This window comes from Larus michahellis, chromosome 21 (assembly GCF_964199755.1).
Source record: "Larus michahellis chromosome 21, bLarMic1.1, whole genome shotgun sequence".
In the NCBI taxonomy this organism is placed as follows: domain Eukaryota; kingdom Metazoa; phylum Chordata; class Aves; order Charadriiformes; family Laridae; genus Larus; species Larus michahellis.
This window is the reverse complement of record NC_133916.1, coordinates 562808-589883: the sequence shown is the minus strand read 5'-3', so window position 1 is coordinate 589883 and position 27076 is coordinate 562808. Positions and strand designations below refer to the sequence as shown.

The 27076-nt window shown below is 58.8% G+C and overlaps 2 protein-coding genes across 2 annotated transcripts in view; one reads left to right on the top strand and one right to left on the bottom strand.

Moving 5' to 3' along the window:
• The window catches only part of ARL8A (ARF like GTPase 8A), a 20658-nt gene extending 1487 nt beyond the window's left edge, over positions 1–19171 (top strand). The window contains exons 2-7 of the mRNA XM_074564362.1: positions 12133–12213; positions 12994–13067; positions 14745–14838; positions 16007–16074; positions 17087–17157; positions 17294–19171. Of these exons, the coding sequence (XP_074420463.1) occupies positions 12133–12213; positions 12994–13067; positions 14745–14838; positions 16007–16074; positions 17087–17157; positions 17294–17343 (438 nt within the window). The 3' untranslated portion in view covers positions 17344–19171. The remainder of the gene's footprint in view (positions 1–12132; positions 12214–12993; positions 13068–14744; positions 14839–16006; positions 16075–17086; positions 17158–17293) is intronic.
• Positions 19025–27076, bottom strand: GPR37L1 (G protein-coupled receptor 37 like 1). Its single transcript, XM_074564360.1, has 2 exons — positions 26260–27076; positions 19025–22300 (listed from the first exon to the last, which is right to left on the bottom strand). The coding sequence occupies exons 1-2, from the start codon at positions 26941–26943 to the stop codon at positions 21488–21490; spliced, it is 1497 nt and encodes a 498-aa protein (XP_074420461.1). The 5' UTR covers positions 26944–27076; the 3' UTR covers positions 19025–21487.

The following is a 27076-nucleotide window of genomic DNA, read 5'->3' as shown; positions in this document are numbered from 1 at the left end:
GTGCCCAGGGGCAGAGGGAGGGCACCCCAAAACGCTTTTCACCTCAGAGATGATAGAGCTCCTGCTGTCGAGCTCTTCTGCTGGGAGTCACCGCTCGGTGCTCAGGCCTTGTGCTGGTTCTCCCAGCAGACCCATGCCAGCCTCAGGGGACAGGCAGCTTTGTGGTTCCGGGACAGTGACCATGAGCACCACTCTTTTTTTGGGGTGACTTTGTCCCCGCCGTTTGCATGGTTAATGGTTCTTTTTTGCAGTCCCATCTCGGGGTGGAACGCGGCAGTGCCACACTGGGGCTAGTCCTGCTCTGGACCCACCATACGCTGCCAGCCTGTTAATAGCAACACAGGCTGCATTAAAAATGGAAAAGTAATTTAGCACCTTTTTAAATAACCAGATAAGCTCTAAAGGGTGATGGAGCTTTATCGCAAACGTGCTGGGCTGTTTTGCCTGCACAGGGCTGGAAATCACTGGGGATGGTCCTCATCCTCTTGCAATGGCTCTTTTGCCAGCCCGGCTCCCCCGTCCCCACATGTCTCCTCTCCCAGCCGTGTCTGCAGCAGATGGGGCTCAGAGTGGGCTTCGGGGGGGGTGGGTCCTGCTTCCGCAAGTAAACACTTCATACCTGGCAGTTTTGCTGTGTGCAAGACCCCGCCTGCAAGACCCACGCGCCGAGACTTTCCACTTAGAAAGTATTGCTGGTGGAGGGAAAAGTGACATCCAGGACGTAGAGCAGCTCTCGAGGGAAGTTCTCCGTGCGTGGGCTGAAGCTGGCTTCATGGTCTGCTGGTGCATCAGGAGGTCTGTGGTGGGGCATTCAACAGCCTCGCAGGGCAGTCAGGCTCAGGGTGCTGAGCGGGGAGCTCTGTCCCCGCTGCAGTTTTGCCTCTGTCTGTGAATTTATTTGGAAAGTTCAGGTTTTGTGGCAGATGCACACAAAAAAGAGGCACCGACCTTTGAGAAAACATCCTGTAAATAAGTAAATAAGGACTTGTCGGGGACAGCTAAATAACAACATGACACGCAGAAAATCCCAGCTCAGCAGGAGCTGCGTGAGAAGTGTTTGAGCTGTCTGCCTTTAAGGTGATGTAATGAGGGTGTTAGAAGGGGAAATAGCTGTGATTTGGGCTTTGGGGAGGGGAAAAACCTGAACTGAAAAGTATCGGATTTTGACATTGTTGGAGAGATCTCCCAAGAAATTTCCGCAGGTGCAGGTGATGCTCCCCGGCCTGCAGAGCGGTGCGGGTGCTGGGGCTGGAGCTGCTCTATCTTGGTGCCGTCCTCCTCTTCTAGGATTTTTAGCTGCACCTGGCTGAAAACTGGAATCCAGTTGCCTGAAAGATTGGGTGGTTTCCTACAGCAGCCCAGAGCCATGGCCGTGCTGGGCTAAGGCTTTGCTGAAGGCAGCCAATTGCGGGGGATGACTCCTCCTGGGTCATCTGGCTGGGGTTTTTATTTTTCAGGGCTCATTTTTTCTTTCTTTGGCTGTGAGGAGCTGAAGCTTGAAGTTCCGTGTACAAGGAGGGGTGGAAGGCTGTGAATCACACCTGGTCTTGGTTTTAACCTGAAGCTGGAGGGCTTTTGGCTGCCTTTTCCCCACTCTGGGGGTAACGAGGGCAAGACTTGAGGGTGTCAGAAGCCCCTCAATGGGTGCTGGGGCTCAAAACCCATCAGTGCAGGACATGTTTAGAAATAGTGAGTGGTTTGCTGCCTTTGATTCAACATCGCATGTCTTCCACCTGCAGTCGAGAGCCTTCCAAGGGAGCGAAGCCACAGAGACTGGGTGCCGGGGTGTCAGATCTGTGTGGTGGGGGGAACTGGGGCAGCATCCTGCACTTGAGCTCCACCTAGAAAGTGATTCCAATCAATGCTGCAAGAGGAAACCACATCAGCCTAGTGGCATCAGGTAGGATGATGGATGCCATGGCAGCTGGCCAGCTCTCCAACAGCGCTGCCATTGGAGGTGCATCCCGTTGGAGGTGCGTCCCACCAGTGGCTTGGAGGACTGCAGAGCTCAGCGCCTGCTCCCACCTGTTCCCGGGCAGCCACTGTCCCCCTCTGCTGCCCCATCTCTGTAGGGTGCACTCGGGTGCCTGAGCTTGGGGGCAGAGGTGGCATCTCCAGGTCTTGCAAGGTCTCCAAGGAGTGCTGGGGAGGTAGAGAAGAGAGATGCTGGTGGGGGTGCTGAGGGAGAAGTAAGGAGATCTTCTTCTGATGCATTTTCACCAGTCAGTGTGGCACCCGCCTCTCCCAATAGCTCTGGACATGCCCCTTGCATGGGGTCTGGCAGTGCCAAGATGGGGCGGGAGGTGGGTCCTCGTGATGGGTGGTCATTCTACCTTGAGATGCAGAATCTGGGCCCTCAACAGCTGTTTCCATTGCACCTGAGGTTCATAGTGCAGAAGGCATTAGTTTTTTTGGAGGGGCTTCTCCATGTTTCTGGAAGAGGAGGAGTAGTGGCTGGGGCACAGTCTTGCCTTGCTGCTGCATGTTCCATCAGCATGAGCCCAGAAAAAATGGACAGTGGGTGTTTTCCAGGAACATAGAATCATAGAGTGGTTTGGGTTGGAAGGGGTCTTTAAAGGCCAACTGGTCCAACCCCCTGCAGTGAGCAGGGACATCTTCAACTAGATCAGGTTGCTCAGAGCCCCGTCCAACCTGACCTTGAATGTTTCCAGGGATGGGGCATCTCCTGTCTCCCTGGGCAAGCTGGGCCAGTGTCTCACCACCCTCAGTGTAAAAAAAAGTCTTCCTCATATCTAGTCTAAATCTACCTTCTTTTAGTTTAAAACTGTTACTTTTTGTCCTATTGCAACAGGCCCTGCTAAAAGGTCTCCATCTGTCTTATAAGCCCCCTTTTAAGTACTGAAAGGCCACTATAAGGTCTTCCCGGAGCCTTCTCTTCTCCAGGCTGAACCCCCCCAGCTCTCTCAGCCTGTCCCCACAGCAGAGGGGCTCCAGCCCTCCCAGCATCTCCGGGGCCACCTCCGGCCCCGCTCCAACAGCTCCGTGTCCTGCTGTTGGTGCCCCAGCGCTGGAGGCAGCACTGCAGGGGGGTCTCCCCAGAGCAGAGCAGAGGGGCAGAATCACCCCCCTCGCCCTGCTGCCCACGCTGCTGGGGGTGCAGCCCAGGCTGCAGGGGGCTTTCTGGGCTGCCAGTGTACATTGCCAGCTCATGGCCAGCTTTCTCCCCCCACCCAGCACCCCCAAGTCCTGCTCCTCAGGGCTGCTCACCATCCCTTCATCCCCAGCCTGTGCTGAGACCAGGGTTTGCCCCCACCCCAGGTGCAGGACCCTGCAGCTGACCTTGTTGGACCTCATGAGGTTCGCATGGCCCCGCTCCTCCAGCCTGTCCAGGCTCCTCTGGATGGCATCCCATCCCTCAGGCACGTCAACCACACCACTCAGCTTGGTGTCGTTGGCAAACTTGCTGAGGGTGCATCGATGCCACTGTCCATGTCACTGATGAAGATGTTAAACAGTACCGGTCCCAAAACGGACACTGGTCCCAATATGGACAAGTGATGCCTAAGTGTGAGTTCAGAGCAGAAACGTAAGCAGATCTGAAGGGCTTGATGAGGGTCATCCAGGCAAGCAGTGGCACCATCTCCCTCCTGCTTGGCAAGGGACCCCAGACAAGCCCGTCTGCTTGGCCTGAAGAGCAGTGTGTTGCAGAGCCATGAGCTGGCCCCTCTGGGTGCTCCTAGATCTGGCCTGTGGCTGGATGCACGCACCAGGGATGGATGCACCCAGCCCGGCATCCTCGGCACCCGCCCCCAGCTTGCTGCGGTGCCGTTCAATCCAGAGATGCTCCATGCAGCACACATGGGTAAAGCCACTCCGCTTGCTCTGAGCATTGTCCTGTGTATCGGGGACAGCAGGCTCTTGCCTGCACTCTGGTTTGGCCAGAAGAGCCGTGGCTGCATTGCTGCCCAGTTGAGGACAAGGGTTTGCGGGGCCTGCTGTGCACCGTGAGGGGCTCTGGGGATGCTGGGAGAGGGAGCGAGCCTGGTGGGATACTCTGTGCCGTGCTCAGGCTGCCTTGAAAAAAACAAAACACTATTGTGGCATGTCTCCGAGCCATTCCTGTCCCGGCTCACAGGCATGGTGGGGAACCCAAAGTACAGCAGGGGAGAAGCACGTTGGCATTGAGCAAGACTTTTGGGATGTTTATCAGAACAAACATGGGAAAATAGAGGGATAAGGGAATAAAAAGGGTCTGTTGCATGTGCACAGGTTGCTGGTCAGTACCTTTGTCTGGCCGTGCCCTGTGCTCAGCCAGCGCAGTCTGTCCTGTTTTATCAGTCTGCATTTCTAACTGTTTCCCTGGGTAAGGGTCTCTGTCTCCCGTGTGCATGTGTGGGTTTGGGCATCTGAGCACCAGCAGCTGGTCTCCAAACCGGGGTTCAGAGGCCACTTGCCGCTGGTGCAGAGGACACCCATGCTTAGGGCTCACTGGAGTGTCCTTGCCAGGGCAGGGCTGAGAAGAGCGACTCTGCCATCCTGGGGCTGATAGGCACCAGCATGAAGTTGCACCCATGTGGTGGAATTTGGGACTGCCGTGCCCCCATCTGGGCTTTCCTGGGCGCAGGCATGTGCGATGCCAGGCGTGAGCTGGCTGTGGAAGTGTCTGCCCAGCCATGCGTGTCCCATGGCATGGGTGCCATCCACTGGGCAAGAGCACCGGCGTGTCCTGAAAAACCCAAGCGTAGTCCTTGAATCCCCCCTCAGCATCACCCGAGGCCCGGACATAGCAAAGAGCTGCTAATTAAGGAGTGTTGTAATTATTTTATTTTATTTTGATTAAAGAGCACAAAGTTGAAAGGCAGCCCTAGAAGAATGTAAACACCAGTAACACTGTGAAGTTAAGGGGTAGTGTGAACCTTGAGCAGCCTGGGTTGGACATCTCTGGTCTTTCAAAGCAGGGCAGCCTTGGAGATTGATCCAGCTTTGAAGAACCACGGACTGCCAGGCTGTGGTGAGCTCAGTGGTGGCTTTATTTCTCTGCCTGGTCCTTATAGCAACTGCTGGTCTCTGCTCTGGTGCCCCTCGCCTGAGAGGTCCCCTGTGGATGTATCACCATTTTGTTAACCCTTCAGTGATCAGCCTTTACCCCTGCGGTGAAGCCAGGTGGTGCTTGAGAAGATGCGGTGGGACTCCATGTCCTCATGAGTTTTGCAGAGGTCTGAGGGAGGAGCCGCTGCCTGAGGACCTGGTGGGAATGGTCAGTCAGGTCAGGGATGAGACCAAAAAGTGGTGCGTGTGCCTGATGGGTGCTCGCTGCCGTAGAGGGACAAACAACACGTGCATTGGGAGCTGATGGCTGTGCAGGGTCAGAGCTGTGGACAGATGGCCAAGGAGCAACCTCCGGTATTCTCGGGCCTGGTAATGAGATTCCACCAGCTACAGCCTCATGAGAGGTGTGTCCTTGTCCTCAGCTTTCTCCTGTTTCCACAGCCTGCACTCACTGCTTGGTTTTCTGTTTTACTTGTTCTGTGTTTTTTTTTCCAATGGAAAAAACAAATGCATTCCTCATTTCCTCTAAAAGTGGAGAATGTGTCAACGTTGCTCTAGCTCTGGGCTTCATTACTCCTGCTTTTTAATTAATACCATTGTGCAGATTTTCTTTCCTAGTTAACTCTGCTTCTCAGGAGCAGCAGCTTCATCAGGTGGAAGAGTTGGTTTCTATGGGCACAGCTTAAATATTCACTTTGGTCTCATCTTTACAGCCTTGAAGAAAGTAATAGTTTCCCTTAGATTCAGTTTTAGTGGTGGCCGCCAGCCATAACACATACACACACACGTATATCTCTCAGTTGACCCTCAGACCCTGCGGTTCTGCACCCCTGGTTCCTCCAACAGCCACCTTCTCGCATGGTCTTGCCCCCAGGGACGCCCACCTTCTGGCTCCGTGCCCCTCCGCCTGCTCCACAGTGACTGCACGCTCACCCGTGCTCTCTCCGGTTGCTGCACCAAGGGCAAGTGGCCTCTGAACCCCAGTTTGGAGACCAGCCGCTGGTGCTCAGACCCCCAAACGCACACATGCACACAGAAGACAGAGGCCCCTACCCAGGGAAATAGCTGGAAACGCAGTTTGATAAGACAGGACAGACTGCGCTGGCTGAGCATGAGGCATGGCCAGACAAACATACTGACCAGCAACCTGGTGACCCTTTTGATCCCCTTATCCCTGTGTTTTCCCGTGTTTGTTCCCACAGACATCCCAGAAGAATCTTGTGCAATGCCAGGGTGCTTCTCCCCTGCTGTACTTTGGGTTCCCCACCTGCCGTTGTGTCCACAGGAGAGGAACCTGCTGTGGCTCTCCTGCCCTGAGAGCAGCTGGACCAGGGTTCTTTTGGATTTGTCCGCCTGTTCTTGCCTCTCTGTGCCCCTTTGTGTCTGTGCAGTTGAGCTTTTTATCACATAACTTAAAAATTACCTCATCTTGGAGATTCCCCGCAGCTTACCCTTGATTAAACCCAGCTCAGGAAGGAGAGCACAAGGCTTTGTCTTCATGAGGTGTGACCTGTGTCCTGGGTGGGCTGCAGGCCTGTGGCACAGCTACTGGTAGCGCTGTGCCCTCAAGGACCTCAAGCGTGCTGGAAGGTGCAAACACCCCCAGCCCTGCTGCTGGCGGCCCCTGCCTTGGCTGGGACATCACGGCTGGTTTGGGACACTGTGCCTGGGGGAGGAAGGGATGGGAGAAGATCCAGTTGAGAGCAGGGCAATGGCTGGAGGTCTCCAAGAAGCCAGAGCAATGATTGATGAAGGGACAGCCTGAGCGTTGTTGTTCGGTAGAAGACCAAGGGAGACTGAACAACCTCAGAAACAAGAGTTGGGCCAAGCTTCCCCAGTGCCGAGTTTGTATAAGCTGGGTTGGACTGTGTGGAGGAGGCAGATGGATGCTGGCAGTGACAGCAGAGGCATGGAAACATTATGGGTCGGGGATGGATTGAACACCGTGTCTTCAAGGTTCCATTGCTGGGGCCATCCATGGGGCTGGGTAGCCAGAACCAAGGGTGCAGGTACCACGCAGCCAGCTTGTGTGGGTCCCTCGTGTTTGGAGATGCGCACTGAATAGCAGACAGGCCGCTTCTGTTTCCTTCAAGAGGACGATGCTAAGGGCAAAGCTGCGACCTTCGCCTTGTCCCAGAGGATCTGGAGTCCTCTGAAGGCATTGCCTGCTGCCCCTGTGTTGCAGAGTGGGCTTGGGATGCCCGGTGCAGAGAGGCTCTGCTTTGGTCCTGAACCACGTTGTTCCCCGAGCTCTCAGGAGGGCACCTTTTCAGTGCCTTGCTAGCATCCAGAGACTTTTGGTTCTCTCCAGAGTTTCTATAACAGACCCTTGCTGCCATCAATTGGTGCTGACGCTGGCGGGGGCTGTGCGCATCCAGCACCCCAAAGCCTGAGCCGGCAGCAGGTGGTCACTCTAGAGCCACCAGCACTTTGTGTGGCCACCACCTCTGTCCCTCCGCCCAGATGTTGCCTCATTACAGACACACCTGAATGAGAGCAACCGCTAATGAATTTGTAGGCAGTTGTGGGGTCGGTCTGCACAAAGGTGGGAGCAAACGTTGCTGCAGCTCTTGTACAGAGATCCCTTCTCCACCTGGGTGACGAGAGCTACACTGCGTGTCCCCGGGGAGCTGCTGGGAGTATTTCCGATGTGCCTGTGCCTCTGCCTCACACAGGGTGTCGGGCCAGCACAGCCTCAGCACTGACGTCCAGTGTGTTTCGGGCTGTGGTACAGCGCCAAAGAAGCGAAAGCAGCCCAAGGATTTTCCCTTTCATCTGAGAAACCTCACTTTTATGAAAGAAATTGAGCTTCAGTGATACCATGCTCTAAAAAAAAAAAAAAAAGTGGTATGAATCTGTCCTGGAGAACATCATCTTTCCGGCTCCCATGGGCTTACTGGCAGTGTCAGTCACGCCAGCATCACCTGGGCTGCAGGGTCAGCTGGCGTATGGCCTGGCTGCCGTCTGCAGGCTTGTCCCCAGATCTCATTTTCGCTCTCAAGATCAGAGTGGCCTGGAGATAGGGCCCGTGGGGTCAGGAGGGCAGCACAGCCTGTTTCAGCTGCGGTAGCATCACCGGGAGCACGGCCAGGAGGAGCCTGTGGGTTTTCCACCGTGCTGAAAGCTTGAAGTGTTGAATTTCCAAGCTGAGGGGTGCTGCAGAGCCAGACCGTGAATGTTAATTGCAGGTGGTGGTGGTGAGACCATCTGCTTTGGGGTGGAGGGGTGCGCGCCCATCCCTGTCCCACAGCACCATGCTTGCCCAGCTCAGGCTGCTGACCTGCCCACGGCGGTGGTGTCCGGCTGACACGGATCCCTTCAGCATGATCCCTCTGCACAGAGGTTTTGAAACCAAAGCGTGCTGAGGATTTGGGGCAAAAGTCAGGATTATCTCATTCTCAGACCTGTGGGGCTCTTCCTTCTTGCTGCTGGCCCTGGGCTAGCTCCATCTTGTCCGGCTCTGGGTGGCAGCCCCCCTTCTCAGGTCTGTGGGTTCCCTGGGTTGTGCTGCGCTCGGGGACAGCTCTGTCTCCTCTGGTGTTTTCTGCAGGGGGACAAGGGGCTCCATGTTGTAGGTGCCCTGCGTTGCTCAGAGCCCCAAAGAGTTGTAAGACCTGCTGTCAAAGAAACATTGCAAGGGCTTGGCTGGAATTTGCCTTTTTCCCATCCGAATGGGGTACTCGGAGTCAAGTGTCCGTCTGTGGGGCTCTGACAGCTCGGCTTGGCGACATGAGTCATGCTGGGGGGGCCGGAGCGAGCCTGTGCAGTGGGGCTGATCTTTTTAAACCATTTTGGAGAAGAGCTCCTGGAAGAGCAGCAACTTTGCAAGCGAAGCTCTTGGCTGCCCGACGCTCCCACCCTGCGCCATGCACGAAGCTGGTCGAGGAGGTTCCAGGCATTTCTCTCTGGGTTGGAGCTCGGACAGGGTTCGTCAGGGACTCGGCGCTGTGCCACGCAGCGGGAGATGCCTGCAGGAGCACGAGGCTGGGTGGTTTCGGGGGACGATCCAGGCGCTGGTGGGAGCCCTCCAACCAAGGGCACTTTGCGCATCTGCCTTTGTCCCACAGAGGACCATGTTCTGGTGGAGACATGACTTTGGATGACCAGGGGCCAGGCTTTCGGTGCTGCCATCTCTGGTCCCTGGGGAATGGCTTGCTGTAAGCACCTGGTGATATGGGTCTGCAAAACAGGCAGTGGTGATTTATAGAGAGCAGGTCGCATCAAAGCAGCGTCATCCTGTGCTGGGGGAGGGTAACAACTGCCTGGCCATGGTGAGGAGCAGGGCCTGGTCACCTCGGCCCTGCATGCTGCCTACCAGAGCTGGTGGATGCGGCGTGGAGGCTGAGGTTCTTTGCCTGTGCCAGCCAGCCGACATCCTGGGACAATGGCTGAAGTGACAGGTGACATGGTGTCCACGTGCATGTGGCAGAGGATGGGGCTCGGAGTGAGCTGGGGGCACCGCTCGCCCCTGCAAAAAGCTGGATCCTGGCCGCCTTTTCCAGCTGGAAAGTGGTAGGGCTGGGCATTTGTCTTCCAGCCAGGGCACTGGGACAGGCTGGTCTTGCCAGGGTGTGGAGGGGGCCCTGTCAAAACCAGCGATGAACTGGAGCCTGTTAATACCTGAACAACCCGTTGTAGACACAAAATCCATCTTGCCTGCAAGGATTCCCAAGTGATCGGTGCGGCTGGGCCTTATCTCCAGGGTCAGTGCGGTTGCTGTGTCCATGCCATAACCAAAATTTGGGCAAAAGATGTGTCCGGCAAAGCTTTTGCATGCCTGCAGCTGGGCTGGTCTCCCCTCTCCCTGGCAGTGGAGCTGCAGATGGCTGGTAGCTGAAGATGTGCCGAAGGCGTCAGCATCTAGGGCGGTTGGAGAGGGAAGAGGGGGCATCATGTTTCCACCATTCAAAGTTGATTTCAGAGAGCAGCCAATGCAGAAGGAGCTGAACGCGTTGGCAGCACATTGAAGATGCTGCCGTGGGTGCCAGGACAGCAGGGACCACATGCCAGCCATCCTGGACCACAACATGTAACATTCGCAGCCCATCCTTTTTTGGACAGCACATGTGGGTTTGTCGTGGCCCCTTGGCCATGGGCCGCACGGAGGCAGGCACCGCGGTGCAGGAAGGATTTGGGTCAGGGCGCAAGGCCGTGCTTTGCTCGCAGAGGTGTGCTTGCTCCCATCTCTGGTGGAGGAAAGCAGAGGTGACTCCTGGCTCCTGCAGGCCGTCCTTTCCTAGAAGAAGAGCCATCACACCTGAACCGTGTCTCAGGTGGCTTTCACACAGCCAGCAGTTCCCGTGATCTGGTCTGGGATCCCCAGTGGAGGTGGCCTGCAGCTTCCGAGACCTCTTCAGCAATTGCTCTCTGTGTCTTCTGATCAAAGCCTGATAATTTCTTAAAACCTGGTCCATAAAGCCAAATTGTGTGTTGAACTTCAGTCCGCAGGAGACATTCCTCGTGGCGGCCCGTGGTAGAGGGATTCCTGTCTGCTTCCCCTCCTCTCCCCCCATGCCCTTCCCCGCCAGTCCCTGGCGTGGTTTCTGGGTGCTCTGTGACCCCTTGGCTGCTGGGCTTTGCTGATGAACGCAAAAGGGAAATGAAATAGGGAAGCAGTGCATGTTGCAGAACCGTTGGAAGAGGTCAGGAAAACCCTGGGGACTCGCTGATGTGGTGGGTCTGGAGGAGCCATTGGCTCAACAAGGCACAAAATTCTGCTTATCAGAAAATGGCATAAATTGTCTTCCCTTTTTGAGGTTTGTGTTAACTGAAAGAAAACCCAGAAAAGTCCTAGAGAAACCGAGATTTTAAGCCAGTAAAGAGCTGCTGGGATGAGTTTGGCTGTGGTTGGTGGTTCCTGCTGGTTTCTGGCAATAATGGCCAAAAGCCCCAGCGATGTGTTATTCTGGTTATCAAGCCCTCTTCCCATCGACTTCCCTGGCATCCTGCAAGCAGGGCCTTCCACAGGGATGTGTTTTAAAAGCAAAGAACATTATCCTGTTTTGAGTACCAGTGAGGCCGCCAGGCAGGAGGCTGCTCGAGGCAGAGGGTTGTGGCAGCTCCTGCTTCCTGCCCCAGGGATGCTGCTGGGGCTGCCCGGAGCATCCCTCTGTGCTGCTCAGCCCAGGACCATCTCGCAGAGTTGGGATCTGAGCAGCAAAGTGGAAGGTGGGGTCGGCTTTAACAGACCAGTGCCATCCTGTCCCTCCAGTGTGGTGCCGGGCAAGTGGGCTGGTGAGCTGGTATCCCCCCGCGGTGGCAGAGGGGCTGTTCCTGCTCACCGCTCTGACAAGACTAACGTAGTTTCACAGCGGCACTGGGATGCTGCAAATCTGCGGTGATTTCATGCATTTCATGCCTGACATGGCTCAGAGCTGTGCTGCCAGAGGACACGTGGTGGCACGTGGTGGCAGCTCCTGGGGAGGGGGAGAGGGGACCTTTTGCTTTCCCCCATGTCACCCAGCCCCCATGCACGGGCAGGGTGTAGATAGGCAGCAGGCTTGCAGGAAAGCAGAAGTCAGTCTGGTTTGGGCTGGGCCGTAAACGATCCGAAGCAGGAAACGTGCCAGAGCCCCCAGGACTCGTGGCCGGAAAGGAGCTGGTGCAGGAGCTGGCTCCCCTGGTGGGAAGCCCGGCCGCCTGCCTGCACCCTGGGTCCTTGTGGGGCTGCTGGCGGGTTTTGCAGGAGAGGTTTGGGCCCGACACGGCTGCCCTGAGGTCACCGCAGCAGGCAAAGGTCTCTGCCTCCTCCCGCAAAGGGCTTGGGAACCCCACCTGGGAAGGATTGGGCTGCGTGAGCCTGCGCCACCCCACCGAGACAGCAGCATGGCTGGGGGTGGCAGCTCGCTGCGGGGTGGGGGGCTTCTCCGGTGCACCCAGGGCGCCCTGCACCCTATGTAACAGCAGCAGCTGCAGCAGGATTTCCCTCCTGTAGGCGTTTTGCCTCCTTGTCTCTAATTTTACTCCTGGTGTGGACGAGGAGGAGGGTTGCGCTGTGCCTGCTGCAGGGTTGGCAGAGCGTTTGGGGTCATTTCTGGGCAGGCTGTCAGCCTCGCTGCCCTGCTCAGTGCAGGCTGGCGGGTTCCCGTGCCTCCTAACGCTGTTTCACCTTGTTCCTTGCAGTCAGGACAGTTCAATGAAGACATGATCCCGACGGTGGGCTTTAACATGAGGAAGATCACCAAGGGGAACGTTACCATAAAGGTAAGGTGCAGATGTTCTCGCCGGTGTGTGCTCTTGGGATGAAAGGTGGGGTGAAGGGAAACTGGTGGGACTTCTGCTGGAGGTTGAAAGATGTCAGCAGAGCCAGCTGCAGTTGGGAAGATCTGCCTTGTTAGGTTTCTGCAGGTACCCACCAGATGTGTGGAAGGGATGTAGGAGATCCAGAGACCTCTGCAGTAAGGGCCAGTCCAGGCTGCAAAGCTGGAAGTTTTCTTATACCTCTGGCTTGCTGGCGGGGACTTATGGATATGGTCACCTTGCTGAAGGTGGGAGCGCCAGGAAAAACAGGTGGTGGCTTGCAGTGGTGGTCTCTGCCTCAAGAGCAAAGGGAGAGGAGAGTTCTACAGTTCTACCTCGTCTGGATCTTTCAAGAGCCCCGGGTTGAACTGGGAAGTAGCAGTGGGATGGGCTTGAAAAGCTGATTTTGTATCTCTGCCTGCTGCAGAAAAGTTTCTGAGAGCATGCTGAGTGTTTGGAAATGGCAGGTGCGCCAGTGAAAGGCCAGGAGTTGCGGTGGGTATGGGGAGAAGCCCCCCAGCTTGGGCCAGCAGAGCGCATCGCAGGAGGTGTTCAACACCCTCCAGCTGCCCTTCCTGAGATGTCTCCTTTCTTCATTGAGTCACGAGCCTCCTCCTTAGATTTGAGCCGAAGAGGAGAGGATGGGGGTGGGTTTGGTGCATGCCAGGTGCTCTGGCCAGGTGGCCGCGTTGGGAAGGGTCACGGACAGGACAGTGGAGTAACGCTGCCTTCTCCCTGTCACAGCTCTGGGACATCGGTGGCCAGCCACGGTTTCGCAGCATGTGGGAGCGGTACTGCCGTGGAGTGAGTGCCATTGTGTGAGTATCCCTTGGGAGCCAAGAGCCCCGTCACCCACGCGCCGGCGCTGAGCCCTGCCATCAGGTGGGGGCACAGTCCCATCGCCCCACACAAGGGTGCAGGGCAAGGCTGAGCCGGGGAAGCTGCCGGTGCCTTTGCTGCAACACCCGCTGCTGACTGTCAGCAAGTCTCTTGAGTGTCCCCGCACGTCCCCTGCTTGCAAACATCGCAGTAAGCGCAGTCCAGGCTGGGGATGAGACTGGCAAGATGCTCATGGGAAGCAGGCTGCCTGCTCCTAGGGACAAGAGTTAACCCTAGAAGACCACATCGGTGTTGCTTAAACCCAATGAAAATCAGATTTATGTGATCTTCACCAACTGACAATGCCTGCGATTTTGGAGGGCTGGGTTTCTGTACTGCCTTTCTCAACGGTAGGTGAGGAGGAGTGAGGGACCACTTGTCCTTCTTATTGGGACAGCAGTGTCTGGTCCTGCCCTTGATGATTCTCACCATGTTGGGACCTGTCCTTGACACTTTTTATTACAGTGAGCTTTGCTGGAAATTAAAAAATGCCGTTTTTTTCACTCCTTATTTACTTCCATAATTTCATCACTTTTCCAAAGTTTCCTCCTCTGGCTGAGAGGAAATGAAAGGACCTGTGGCCGCCCAGGTCACGGTCCAGTCTGCCTTCCTTGCCTCAAGCTCCATCACATCCCTTTTATTTTGCCTTCAGCCCTCCCACCCCGTTCAGCCTGCTGAAGGCTCGTGGCAGTGTCTGGGTGGTGTTTTTCCCTCTCCCTCTCGGTACAGCCATACAGATTTTCCTGTGTTCAGCGCTTCTATAGCTAAAGGCCCTTTTCCTATATTTAATAAACCCCACAAGGCCTGATGAAGCTCGATGGTGTTTCTCACTTCTCTCCCAGCTTCTTGCTCTTTAAAATAAAAGGTAGTTTGATCAGTTCCTCTCCCCAGTTTTGGCTTCACTTATGTCCTTTGCCAGACGGGTGTCCACCCATAAGATCTAAATCCTTCCCTAAATCTCCCCTGTCTGCTCAGAGCAAGCATTGCTGACTGCAGGCTTCAAGGGCCTTTTGCTCCATGCCCCGTGCCCAGGACTGCTCCCATAGAGAGGACGAGCAGGTCCTTCCCCCTGCCAGGATCTCAGGTCGACATCTCTTCTCCATCATCAGCTCGTCTTCTCTTCTCTTGTTGTCCTCTGTTCTGGGTGTCTCCGTAAGGAGCTGCCACGTGCAGACAAAGTGAATGTGCATTGGCAGGGGGTTGGACTAGATGATCTCCAAAGGTCCCTTCCAGCTCCTACCATTCTGTGATGAGCCTTACTTGGGTGCTTGGGGACAATGTGTGTTTTGCAGCTTCTTCTTTCCAGGCAGTGCCTGGGCTCTCCCTGCCCACCATGTCTCTGCTGTAAACAGAGCGGACCCCTGTGGGGATGGGGACAGGGAGGTCCCCCACATCCCTGGGAGACACGAGGGGCTATCAGCCCCACAGCCTTTCTTGGGAAGAGGGGTCCTGGGGAAAGGATCCCATTATCCATCACCTCCATGCACTGGCCTGGCAGCTGGAGGGGGTGATGCAGCTGCTGCGCGAGCAAGGTTTGGTGGTGGCATGGACCTCAGCACAGCACCAGGGTGCGGGGACCTCAGTGCCTGCACTCAGGGATGTCCCTTCCCTTGCAGGTACATGGTGGACGCCGCTGACCAGGAGAAGATAGAGGCCTCCAAGAATGAACTGCACAACCTGCTCGACAAGCCGCAGCTCCAGGGCATCCCGGTGAGCTGCTGCCTGGATAGGTGTCCCCCCGGCAGCTGCTCACGGTCCCCAGGCTGCCGGCTGCCAGGGTTTGCGGCGAGGGGCTTGCGTCTTGCAGAGCAGATTCGAGGTGGTGGATCCCTTCCTGTGGGGGGATCTCCTTCTCCCCTGCATTCCTGCGGGAGCTGGGGCAATGACGTTTTCTAGCCCAGGGCTGGGCCAGCCAGGAGGGGAGGGAGCTGTAGAAGAGACTGAAAATCCCCCCTGATGTGTGAGATCTGTCTTCTCACGTGAATTTGCACCTTATTTGTGGTGGGACATTAAGGTCTCGTCTCCTAAGAGAGCGGCTGCTGGGCTGTGGCATCTGCAGGAGGTGGGTTGTGGCGGTGACGCGGGGTGTGCTGCATGTGCCGGGGTGGGGTGCTTACGGAGCATCCAAAATCATCACCCTTTGAAAAGAGCTAATCGGGGATCTTGCTCAGATCCCAAACATTTGTGGCCAACTAAATTAAGCTCCCAACATAACACGCTGCATTTGTAGCCTTTCCGAGTGCTCTTTTTTGAGAACAAGTCTGCAAATTTAAATTGGGGGATGCTGCGTTACCGTGCTGCTGCAAAGGCCCTGGCTCACCCCAGGCAGGCGGCCGCAGCCTCGGTGCTGTCCTTGTCAGATGACAGTCGCGTGGCACACTCCGGAGGGACGAACGAGTCCTGCCGGGTGATTATTTCCCCTTGCATAGTCTGAGGATGCCTTTGTGGATGTGAAGAGCCTTGAAGTAAGGAGAGATCAGTGCATGGTGCAAACAGCCGTTGCTTTTTTGGGCTGGCTGCCTGCAGAGAGCGGGTTCTGCACAGCATCTGGATCTCGCTTTTTTTTTGCTCAAAGACAGCAAGAGGCTCCTGGGAGAACGTTCTGGATAGCACGAGAGATGCTGGTGCCCTTCAGGGAGGATGAGCTGTGGGGCCAGCTTCTCACTAGAGAGTACACAGGAGATGCTGTGTACGGGCTAATTAAGGCTGTTAATTGAAGTGCTCTGCTCACTGAAGGGATTTTCTTAGTCCGGGCCCACCCTGGTGAAGTGGCTGAGGCTGTCCTGCATCAAAAGTAGGGTCCACTTCTGGTTGGCAGAACCAGGTTCCCTTCTGGTGGCCGGGAGCTTCAGGTGTCCCCTCTCCCCTTTTCCTGCAGGTCCTAGTCCTGGGGAACAAGCGAGACCTGCCCGGTGCCTTGGATGAGAAGGAGCTCATTGAGAAGATGTAAGTGTGCCGCTGGCCCAGCTGGCCGCGGTGGGGCTGTGACACAGTGTGGCCCCGCTGTTCCTGCCATGTCCCCACCGGCAGGGTCACCCTGCCATGCTCTGCCACTAGTCCTTCCCCAGCTGGGGGTGGCATCACGGTGCCTGGGGTGGCCTGGCAGAGACAGGTGGCTGGGGACATCCTGAGGCAGCGGTGGCAGAGGTGATGTTAGTGGGGACGGGGAGGAGCTGGGAGTCATGGCCGCCAGTGCCAGGGCTGGGTCCTGTGTGCCACACGGTGGCGTTGGGGCCCGGCACAGCCCGGCACAGCGCAGCGCTCAGCGGTGGAGCTGGGTTCTGTGTGGGTGCTGCTCCCGTCACCCTCTCGAGAGCGGCTCTGCCCTGCTGTGCCCCCCGGCAGCCCTCACTGCTTGGAGGTCGGATCCTGCTCCAGCGGGTGACACCACCATGGCTCTCTCCCTTACTTTGCCACCCTTTGCCGTGCCGACGTGCGGCCTCCTCGCAGCCGATGCTGCCTCCTGCCCACCTCCACGCTGCTGGGGGCGATCCCCTCCCCTGCAGCCAGAGGACTGGGACGCTGCGCTGACTTGCAGCCTCTCTGCTCCCCCACAGCTGGCCCCCGGGGATCTCCCGGTGGGCACCTGTGCAGCTCCCGTGCTGACAGCCCTGTGCTGCTCCCAAACCCTCCCTGCCCCGTCTTGCCGCGGGGCCACGCAAGGAAGCTGTGTGATTTCATGGGCCCGCTCTCCTTGGGGTCGGGTCCCTCCTGCCCCATCGTGTCACCCTCACAGACGGCGCATGTCCATCGGTCATGGGCACGGTGCGCTGGTGTCCTCGCCTGACCCACATGTAGGTCCCCAGGAGCAGGGGGAGACGTTGGCCCTGCAAAGTGTCTCCTGTCTTGGAGTTGGCCTCCAAAGGGACCCTCAAAAAAGGCTGCCGGGAGGCGTCTCCCATCGCCGCCGACATGCAGTGCCAGGGGTCTACAGCCAGAGCTTGCTTCTCTCCTGCAGGAACCTCTCCGCCATCCAGGACCGAGAGATTTGTTGCTACTCCATCTCCTGCAAAGAAAAGGACAACATTGGTGAGTGCCGGCGGCTCCAGTGTGGGGCTCGGGGTGCGGCGGTGGCGGGGGCAGCCCTTGCCCAGGCTGTTTGCCCAAGTACAGGAGGGGGAGACGGCCAGAGGGAGAGGCTGTTAGTGTCCCCTTGTCTTCACAGACATCACCCTACAGTGGCTTATCCAGCACTCGAAGTCTAGGAGAAGCTGAGATCCTGCGGACCACGGCCTGGATCGGGAAGATGCCATTGTACAAGCCCATGCCCCTTCTTTTTCCTGCTCTGTCCCTCCAGCTCTCTCTCTAGATGGGTATTTTTAGGGGACCCCAGACTCCGCTCGCATTGAGGTGGAGCCCTTGTTTTTATTGTAAAGAAAATGTCTGACTCTCCCCTCCTCCCCTCTCTTCTCCTCTCTCTGTCTCTTCCATTTTGGCACTGTTCTGTTGTTGTCTGTGTATACAGTATATATATATATGTATATATATTTTAATTTTTTAATTTAAGCGATAGCGCTCTTACTAAACTGGGCCCTGTGAGCGGTAGGAAGGCTGTGGGCTCCCCGAGGCTGGCCAAGGGCCAGCGCTGGGAGGAAGATGAGGGTGGCGGCAAAAGGCAGCCCCTCGGGGATGGGGCTGTGCCAGGCTGCAGGCAGGTCCCCTGGGGCTCCCTCATCCCTTCCCCGGGTGTCCTGCCTGTACCCCAGGGCAGGGAGCATCCTGGGGGTGTCGGGAGCATGCCCACCTCACCCTTCCTTGGGCTTTGGCCCCATGGGCAGGGTGTGAGGGGGAGGCGATGCCACCCCCCTGGGCTCCTCACCCTTTCGGGGGGACAGGGATTAGTCATGACCCGCTGCCATCAGCCTGCCCTCCATTGCCTCCAGCTGCCGTGGCACTGCCCCGATCCCTCCTCACTGCCCTGGGCCACTTGTCCCCCTGCCCCATGGCCCCCCCAGGCCCCCGCACCTGGGCTGGATCCTGCTCCGCTGCCCAGTGCTGCTGCCCTGCTGCGCTGGGGTGGTGATCCGAGGGGCCGGTGCCACTGCAGGGGGGGGAAGCAGCGATGCCAGCCGCCCCCACGGGGCATGGTGGGCTGTCTCCTGCCCCCTCCCTGCCCCAGCTACCCCCAGAGAAGTTTGGCCCCACGTAGCCTCGCAGGGGGGCTGCGCTGGCTCCCCATGTGCCAAAAGGCATCACCTGCACCTGGCTGGGGGCTGCTGGCTCTGCCCCGGCCAAGGACATTGCGTGGGGGTGTCAGGGAGGGAGGGACACATGGAGACGTGTGGGGGACCATGAGAGCCCCCGTGGCCCCGCAGCTCTGCCCTTCGGAGGCGGGGGGTGCTCTGTGTGCCCTGCTCCCTGTGCCCTGCTCCCCACGCTGGACCCCAGCTCTGCTGCCCTGGCTGGGGGGGAACAGGGGGGCAGTGGGGCAGGGGTGGCGGTACTGGGGGTGCGCATGGTTGGGTCCTTCTCTGCAGGTGGGGAGAGGGTGAGAGGAAATTTTGGGGGGGGTCAGGAAGGCTGTGCCCATCTGTGCTGTGTGATGAGTTGAGTCTCTGCAGGTGCAGCCTCGGGGCCTGGCCAGGTTGTTTGGGGCCAGTCTCAGGGGACTTAGCTGGGCTGGGGGGGACATGCTGGCATCGGGAGGGTGAGGGCATAGTGGGGTCGGGTCAGCAGCGCAGCGGGGAGGCAGCTGCCTGTCCCCGGCTCAGGGCCGGGGGAGAGGGCGGTGGCGGCCCTGGGGCGGGGGCTGCGGGGGCACCTCTCGGTGCCATTTCCCCTGCTCGGCTCCGGGGCGGTGAGGCCGGGATTTCTCTTCTGTTCTTGTTTTTGCAGAATTGCACAAAGAGAGGTTTCCTTTTTCTTTTTTTTTTCTTTCTTTTTTTTTTTTTAATTTAATGAATTGTAAAGTGTTGTCACCCCCCACCCCCCTTTTTTTTTTTAAGAGATATTTTGGCTCAGATATGACCTCTGTTGGTAAATGATTCTTGTAACTGTACAATTTTTTTGCCTCCTAATAATAATAAATTAACAATTTTGCGTTGGGGGGTGTGGTTGCATTCGCGTTACTTCCTCGCCGTCGCTGCTCTCCGTCCCTCCTCGCTGCTGAGCGCAGGGCGAGGGTCCCTGTCCCCCAGGCAGCACCAGACAGCCGCGCGGTCGTGCTCACCCGAGAGGTGCCGGAGCCAGCTCTGACTGCTCTGGGTGCCTTGTTTTCTTGGTCTGGGTGCGAAGATGAGCTTGCAGACTCCGGCTGTGGCCGTCGCTGCTGCCGAACCGGTCCTCTGCCCCCCACACTGTGCCCCGGGACTGCCACAGGGCCCTGCTTCCACGCTGGGTTTGGAGCGGGGTTGCTGCGGAGCTCCTGCGCCCTCTCCCTGCCCCCTTGCTTGCACCAGCCCCCTCCTGGGGGCTGTGGCCATTGCTGGTGGGGCCACCCCTGCCCCGTGTCCCCTGGGGGCTGGCCCCTGCACCCCTCTTCCTCCCCAGAGTTGTGCTTTCTGCTTTTTGCAGCCTGTCTGGGTACCCGGGTACTGGGGCTGGGACCACCAGTGGTGACCCCCAGCCCATGGGGTGCTGTGCCTGCTATGGGGCCATGTGTTGCCCGCAGCCCATGATGATGGTGCTGCTTATGCCCTCCCTGCCCCCCTCCCCCAGCTCTCCTCCCCACGCACCCAGCCCCCTTGGGCCGCCGCAACAAGCCTGGCTTTGTTCGCCCTTGGCCCGGGCTCAGGACGGAGCGGCACGGACCAAGCGCATGAGAGCTGCCCCCGCTCCCATCCTCCCACCGCCACCAAACCCCCCCCGGGGACCCTGCTCGCCCTGTGGGGATGTGAGGGGTCAGGGCATGGTGGGCAGCCTGGGCTCTGCACCCCCCTGCCATCCCTGTGCCAGGATGAGACCCCTCTCCGACCTGGCTCCTCCCAAACTGCGGGGCCCAGCACTGGCCGGGGGGGGGTGTTGGGGGGAAGGAAAGGAAAAACCCGGTTTTGTGCTCTCGGAAGAAAACTGGGGCTTTTGTTTCCCTGGAAACGGGGCTGTGAAAGCAAAGCCTGGTGGGTGTCGATGCTGCACAAAGCCCGCAGTGAGCCCCTCGCATTCACCCAGCCGTAGCAACCGTCTCCCTCGCCCCGGCATTCCGCAGGCTGGGGTGGGTGCCAGCGCAGGACAAGGAGCTTTAACAGCTCTGGCGGACGGGGCCGGCGTGGCCAGCCTGTCCTCAGCCCGATCCCACCGCCCCGCCTGCTCCCCAGAGCCCCCCCTGGGTGCAGGAGCCTTGGGCAGGGGTTGGGTGTGGGGCTTGGAAACCCCGATGGCCTCAAACCATCCTTCTGGGGCAATTTTGTCCCCACAATGGGCAGGCGGATGAAGGCCAGGAGCCCTGCACAGGGATGAGGTGTGCTCACCCCCTCGGCTTTCCAAGGGGTGCTGGGGGTGGTGGTCCTGCACGCCCCCCCCCCCCTGCACTGCATGGCAGAACCGTGCAGCGGCAGCACCTTGGTCCTGTACGGTGTGGGTGAGCAACGGGCTGCCTTGCGGGCTGCGGAGCGCCTCTGCCCAGCGCTGGGCTGGCTGGGCTTTACTGGGAGCAGTTCGAGTCCTACCAACCCCCCCAAGGCCGGTGCTTTGGAGGGGATGCTCCCAGGGGCTGGCTTGGCACCGGCTGCTCAGCATCACCCCAGAGGGAGGGGGGCAGAGGGGCTTTTCCCCATCGCCCTTCGGTGCTTGGCCTGGCACAGCTGCTTTCCTGCCCTCATGGCCCCCCACTGCCCATGCTCCCCCCAGGGCCCCCAGGTGTTAGGGAAGAGCCATCCAAGCCCCAAGCGCTGGCTCCCCGCGGCTCTGCTCGGCAGTGCCGGACGGCTGCGTGTGCGATGTTCTCTAGGTTACTGGTTTATTGAGCTCTTACAAGGCACTGCTTGGATCTGGTGGGATATGGTCACTGGGACCTTCTCCTACTGTGGAGGGGGCTGGCAGGAGGGGACGGGACGGGACGAGGGCAGTTTGTGTTTGCTGTGTCCTCTGCAAGCCACCATGGAAACCCTCCGTAGTTTCAGATGAGACCTTTCTGGCACAACTCCATCTCCAGAGCGGCAACCCCTCTGGGGCTGGCTGAGCAGCCAGGACGGGAGGTACTGATGTCCTTGCTGGCCTTTGGGCAGAGGCAAGGTGGCCGCCAATGTAGCCACAGGGACTGGGGTTTCAAGCCCCATGTGTCCAGTGTGAGGTTTGGAGCCTGTGGCGCAGCCCCCTGCGCTGTCTCATCTGCTTGCTCCACGTCCAGACACGGGCACTAATGGCAAAACGTTTGGTCTTGGGAGGAGGTGGTGGATCGATCTCTACAGCTCCCCAGTGGCACTTAGCAAGGTGTGCCGAGGGCCAGGAGGGGTGGAGGGGACTCCCGGGGCTTGTCAAAGAAGATGGAGGAGGACATCTCTGTTTTGAGCTTGCTGTCAGCGCTGCCCTCGCTGGAAGCAGTGTCGGGGCTGCAGCCCTCGCAGCAGCAGCAGCAGCAGTCCATGAAGGCCTGGCCCAGGGGTCTGCAGAGGCACAGGAGCAGGACGGGCGTTACCGAGCACTTGAAGAATAGGAAGAACTGGTTGATGAGGTTGAGCAGGTCCAAGGTCTGCTTGGACATGTCGGGGGACATGTAGGCCACCACGATGTTGCAGACGTTCTCAGGGGTGGTGCAGAGCCCGTAGATGATGGTCAGCCCAATGATGGTGCAATTCAAGTGACTCTCACACTGGCTGTGCTTGGTCCCTCGGCACTCAGTCTTCTTCTCAGCGCCGCTGATCCTCCGGGTCACCAGCTGGCAGCTCACGGTGAAGAGAATGGGCAAGCAGAAGTAGCAACCAAAGTACCACCACATTCGAGCGTTTTGGTAGGTCAGCACCAGTGAGTAGACAGACTCGGGCAGGTTGGACGAGGGCTTCATGGTGCAATACTCTGTCACTATGCCAGACACGGGCGATGTGTCCTGTGCCAGCTGCCAGAGCAGGATCTCCGGCACCGACAGCGTCATGGAGCCCACCCAGATGACAGCCAGCTTGGCGATGATGGACTGGCACTGCTCAATGGGCCGGGCACTGGCCTGGGGGCTGGTGGCCGCATGGAACCTGTCGATGCCCAGGGCGCAGAGGCTGAAGGTGGTGACTCCTAGCGATGATACCTGGTGAGAGGGGAGGCAGAACAAGTGGGCCTTGCTGCAGAGACATCACGGAGGGCTTGGCTTTACCAGGCTGGTGGCAAACCCCTGGCTACCCAAGACCACAGCCCAGGACACTCCAAGGTTTTAGAGGGGACACAGCCTGTGGCTGCATCCCAGGGTTGGAGACACTTTCCTGTGACCCTGAAATAAAACTGTCCCGTGACCTGTTTGTCCCTGCACAGCTCCCTTTTCTGTAGAAGGAAGAAGCTTTGCTGGATGTCTGTCTGTCCATTCAGCCAGGGTGGGAATAGCAGGATTGTCCCTCAGGCCCTTTCTCTGTTCTGCTTGGGTCTTGGAGAGGGAAAACAAGGACTATCACACCCACCAGCACCTTCCCAGGGTCCCCAAGGTCCCCCAGCTGCCCCAGGCTGGCTTGTCCCAGCCCTGCTCTGCCGAGCTGCCGCCTACTTCCCGGACAGGCCAAATGAGTTGAAGGTGCTGTTGTCACAAACCAGCTTGGGGCAATTTCCGCTGCATTGAGAATGGCAGGAAAAACATCCCGTTTGCCAAAGGGAAGAGGCCAAAGGAGACAGAGGAATTGCGGTGGCTCTGGGAGGGCTGGCAAGGCACCGAGGGTAACAATCAGCATTCATGGTCCTGGCCCCAGAGCTGCAGCTTTGCTCAGAGCCAAGTCCCACAGCCCTTGGCCAGGAAAATGGCAGAGTCACGTGCTGGTGTCCCCCAGCCCCATGGCTTTTCTGATCTCATGAAGCTGACAAACATCACCCTGTACTGAGGGACCTTCCCAGCACTCGGAAACCTCCCAGGGCTCTGCATGCCTGGGCAGAACCCTAAACAGGTCTGGCACCGTCCCCCCACCGTCCCCCCAGCCTTTTCCAGTGGTCCTGGGTTGGTCCCTTCAGTGTTGCAGAGCACAGGAGCTCATGACCAGCGCTGATGCCAAGCACCCAGCATCACTGCTGGGTTACGCGCAGCGGTGTCCCCTCAGACACAGCATCAGGGCACCAGCTCAGCATCACCCTCCCGCACCCAGCCCCGATGCCCGACATGCTGCTCATGTCCCAGCTCCTCTGCCCAATGCCCAGAGCCACCAGCACCCTTGCTCTGCCCCACAGCCAGCACCCAGCACACTTGCCCAACTCCCTGGTTGTCACCTGCGGCCCTTCTCTTCCCCCTGCACCCTCCTACAGGCTCTTCTCTCTCTCCTGGTCCCCTTGGTCCTAGCATGTAATTCAGACACAGCTGAGCATCCTTCCCCGCTGCCCTGGCAGGGATGCAGCTGGTACCACTGGTCACCCCAGGCACATCTCTGCACACCGCCTGGCACCAGAAGCCCACGTAGCCAGCTCTGCTCCAAAAACATGGCTTTGTGCCCCTCCCTGAGCATTTAAGAAGCTACCAAGTGGAGGGCAGAAGACGTGCTCCTTTCAGAGTTCACCAGCAGCCTGAAACACTTGCACAGCCCCATAGAGAAAGGCTGGACACTAACTACTGGGCTGCAGACTGAGTCCCCTCTTGCGGCTGACTCTTCGCTGGGGATTTAGGTCTGGCCTGGCCATGCCCTCCCACCCAGGCTGAAGGGCCCCTAGTGCTGGGTCCCAGGTGGACAGAGAAGCCCTGAAGCCCCCTTCAGCCCTTGCTCTGGGGCCCGGGGGCAGGAGGGCAGGGCAGGGTGGGTGGCTGGGGTGGCAGAGTGGGAGCAGCCTCCTGGGGGGCACCGCACCAGGACCGCGCTTCCCCTGGGGCTGGGCCATGCCCATCCTTCGGCAGCCCCAACGTCCCGTTGACCTTCCTGCCTCCTTCGGGGACCCAGCCGTCCCAGGGGCACACCGGTGCTGCCCCACCACTGCACCTGGAGGTGTCGCCCCCAGAGATCCTCACAGGGACATGGCCAGGGAGCCCATGGGCGGCTCAGAGACAGGCTGTGGCAGACCCTTCTCACGAAGGGGTCTGGGCTGGGGATATCACCCTTCCTTCCTGTCCTCAGCAGGGGTGTTGAGCCTGCCCGGGCAAACATGGGTGCATATACCTGCCCCTCTCCGAGTCCTCCTTCTGCCTGGCTGCGATGTCAGGGGCCTGAGGTAGGGGACAGGGATGGGGCAAACACTTCATTTAATAGAGGCTGGGGTGGGAGACCTCCAGAAATGAGCAGCTCCTGCTTGCGGAGCAGGGGAGACAGTGGGAGAGGCAGGGGCTGCCCATCTCCTCTAGCAAACACCACGTCGTCGTGCTGGTCTGTTATGGGCACGTTTAGGGCCGTGCCTGGCAGGCCAGCCAGCGCGCAGGTCCATCACCCCAGGCCTGTGCCCAAAGGTCACGGTGGCATCGCTGGGGTCCCCTGCTGGGACTGTGCACAGCCAAAGCCACCTGACAACGTCCAGGGACCCCTACACCTCTGCAGAGCCTGCGCAAAGGCACTGACACCGGGGAGCTGACTGTCACAGTGCCAGCGGGGGACGGAGCAGCAGGACAGAGCGGGAGCACTGGTGGCACTGGTGGCCTTAGACCTGGTCACCCCACAGCCCTGGCAGTGGGGGCCGTGCCAGCCCATCCAGTCCCACGTCTGCCCCCCCAGCCCGTGCTGGAGTCACCCCAACCAGCAGCTCCTGTGAAGCAGGAGAGGACAGTCCAGCCACCCAGGGAGCGGGATGCAGGCAGGTCCCGTGCCCGAGAGCCCTGCGGATCCCAGCAGAAGCTGGACTAGGGAGGGGGATGTTGGGGAGGGGACTGTGATGGGACATGTCAATGTCTCGGGGCCATTTCTTTGCCTGTAATGACTGAGCTCCCTGCAGCCACGAGCCATCCCTGTCTGAGTGCCAAGGCCTGCTCTCTGTTCCCTCCAGCTGTTATTCCTCTGAGCAGGCTTGAGTCTTGGTGATGGGCACAGACACATCTGGCGATGACAGATGGCCAGGTCCCAACCCAGCATGGTGACAGTCCTGGGAGGAGCAGGGCTGGCCTGGGCATGGCGCTGAGAGGTGCCAGCGGTCCAACGCAACCTGATCATGTCTGGGGAGAGCGAGCGCAGCGGAGCCAGGGCCCTTGCGCACAAGCCATGGCCCACTGACCATGGGAGTAGGCACTCGGTGGGACGGGCAGGTTCTGAACCCTATCTGACCTGACCAAGCTTGGGAGGGTCTTGAGGAAACTGAGACTGTCTCTGATCTCTTCCAACCATGTGTTTGCACCCTTCTTTGATAAACCGGGCTTTGGAGCCCCGGACAACGTGCATACGCAGGCTGGGTCTGTGGGCACGGAGAGGGGCAGGCTGATCCCAGCCTGGAGGTGGGACACACCACACAACATGGGTTTGTTTTCAATGCAAGAGCAGAACCATGCAAAACCGTGCTATCTGGGACAGTTTTGCTCATTCTGCCTTCCCCTTCCACCACAGTCCCTGTAGCCTTCTCAGAGGGTCCTCAATTCACCCTGAACGTGGCCAACCCACCATGCGTGAGGCTTGAGGACAAGCAAAGATCTCAGGTTCCCAAATGTAATCCCTGGGCTCTCCTGCCCCAGTGCTGCTCAGCACTGCCCCACCTGCAGCCTCCTGTCCTGGGGCTGTCCTCAGCAGCCCACCAGGGCCAGTGCCAGGCCAGCACGCTGTGGGGCTGAGCCCACACGCTTGGGGGGTGTCAGGCTGGGACAGGGACAGACAGACGGAGGGACCCCATGGACCGAAGTCCCCATGCTGGCTGGACTAAGGCGGGTTTCACAGGCTCTCCCCAGCCCTGGCAGTGATGTTTCTGGCTGCAGAGCCTGAGGAACGGCCCAGGGCAGAGGCAAAGGGAAGGTCAATATTGGGACCGTCCCTCGGCTCCTTGCTGTGCCCCACGATGGGGGTCTCTGGGGCACACAGCCCTTGCGGCAGGCCATGGCCAGCATGAACTGCCCCCAAAGCAAGAGAGAAGAGAGGAGATGAGTCCTTGAGCCCTCCAGGGCCCTGTGCAGCCCCTTACCTCCATGAAGGGCAAAATGCGACAGGACACGTCGCCCAGCAGCCTCTTCTTGGTGATCTCGTTGAAGATGACCACAGGCAGGCAGAAGAAGAGGATGAGGAAGTCCCAGAAAGCCAGGCTGGCCAGGATGGAGTTCCAGGCGCTCTTCATGTAGTAGTTGTGCCACACGATGCACATCACGGAGAGGTTTCCGATGATGCCCACTGCAAAGACGATGAGGGACAGGAACATCACAGCATAGGCGCTGTAGGAGTTCTCTGTCACCGGGTACAAGGGGTTCTGGATTTGCAACCGTTTGTCAGACACAGTGGTGAGATTGGCTCGGGGTTCTGCCCCCTCCCCGTCGGTGGGGACCCCCTGTTGCTGCTCAGATGGGTCCGTGCTGGATGGCAGCAGGCCCTTGGTTGGGTGCAGGCTGGCGGAGTTGAGGGGCCGTGGGAACTCCACCCGCACCCCCGGCACGTACTGCTGCACTGACTTGGAGTCCTCCTCCGTCCCCCGGCGCAACCTCTCCTTCATCACCTGCACCTCTGGACTGTCCCGAGAAATCGTCCGCAGAGTCTTAACTCCATCCGCACGCCAGCCATGGTGGGTGCTGCCATCCCCAGCCCTGCCTTGCATCGCCACAGCCCCCAGCACCAGCAGCATCGGCAGCAGGAGGACAAGTGGCGTCAGAGAAGGCATGGTCCCCTCCGCACCCTCCGGAGAAAGCGTGTGGCAGGAGACAGAGCAGCCCCGAGCACAGGGACCCCGGGGCTGCGGGCAGCGAGGGAGCGGTCTGGAGGAGCAGCTGGTCTGTCCGGCTCCAGCCGCTGCT

Bases quoted from the DNA above. Each gene is read 5' to 3' on its own strand.
- GPR37L1 (XM_074564360.1), bottom strand. From the start codon at position 26,943: ATGCCTTCTCTGACGCCACTTGTCCTCCTGCTGCCGATGCTGCTGGTG. The intron at 22,301-26,259 runs GTAAGGGGCTGC...CCCTCTCACCAG, and splicing joins GCATTTTGCCCTTCATGGAG to GTATCATCGCTAGGAGTCAC.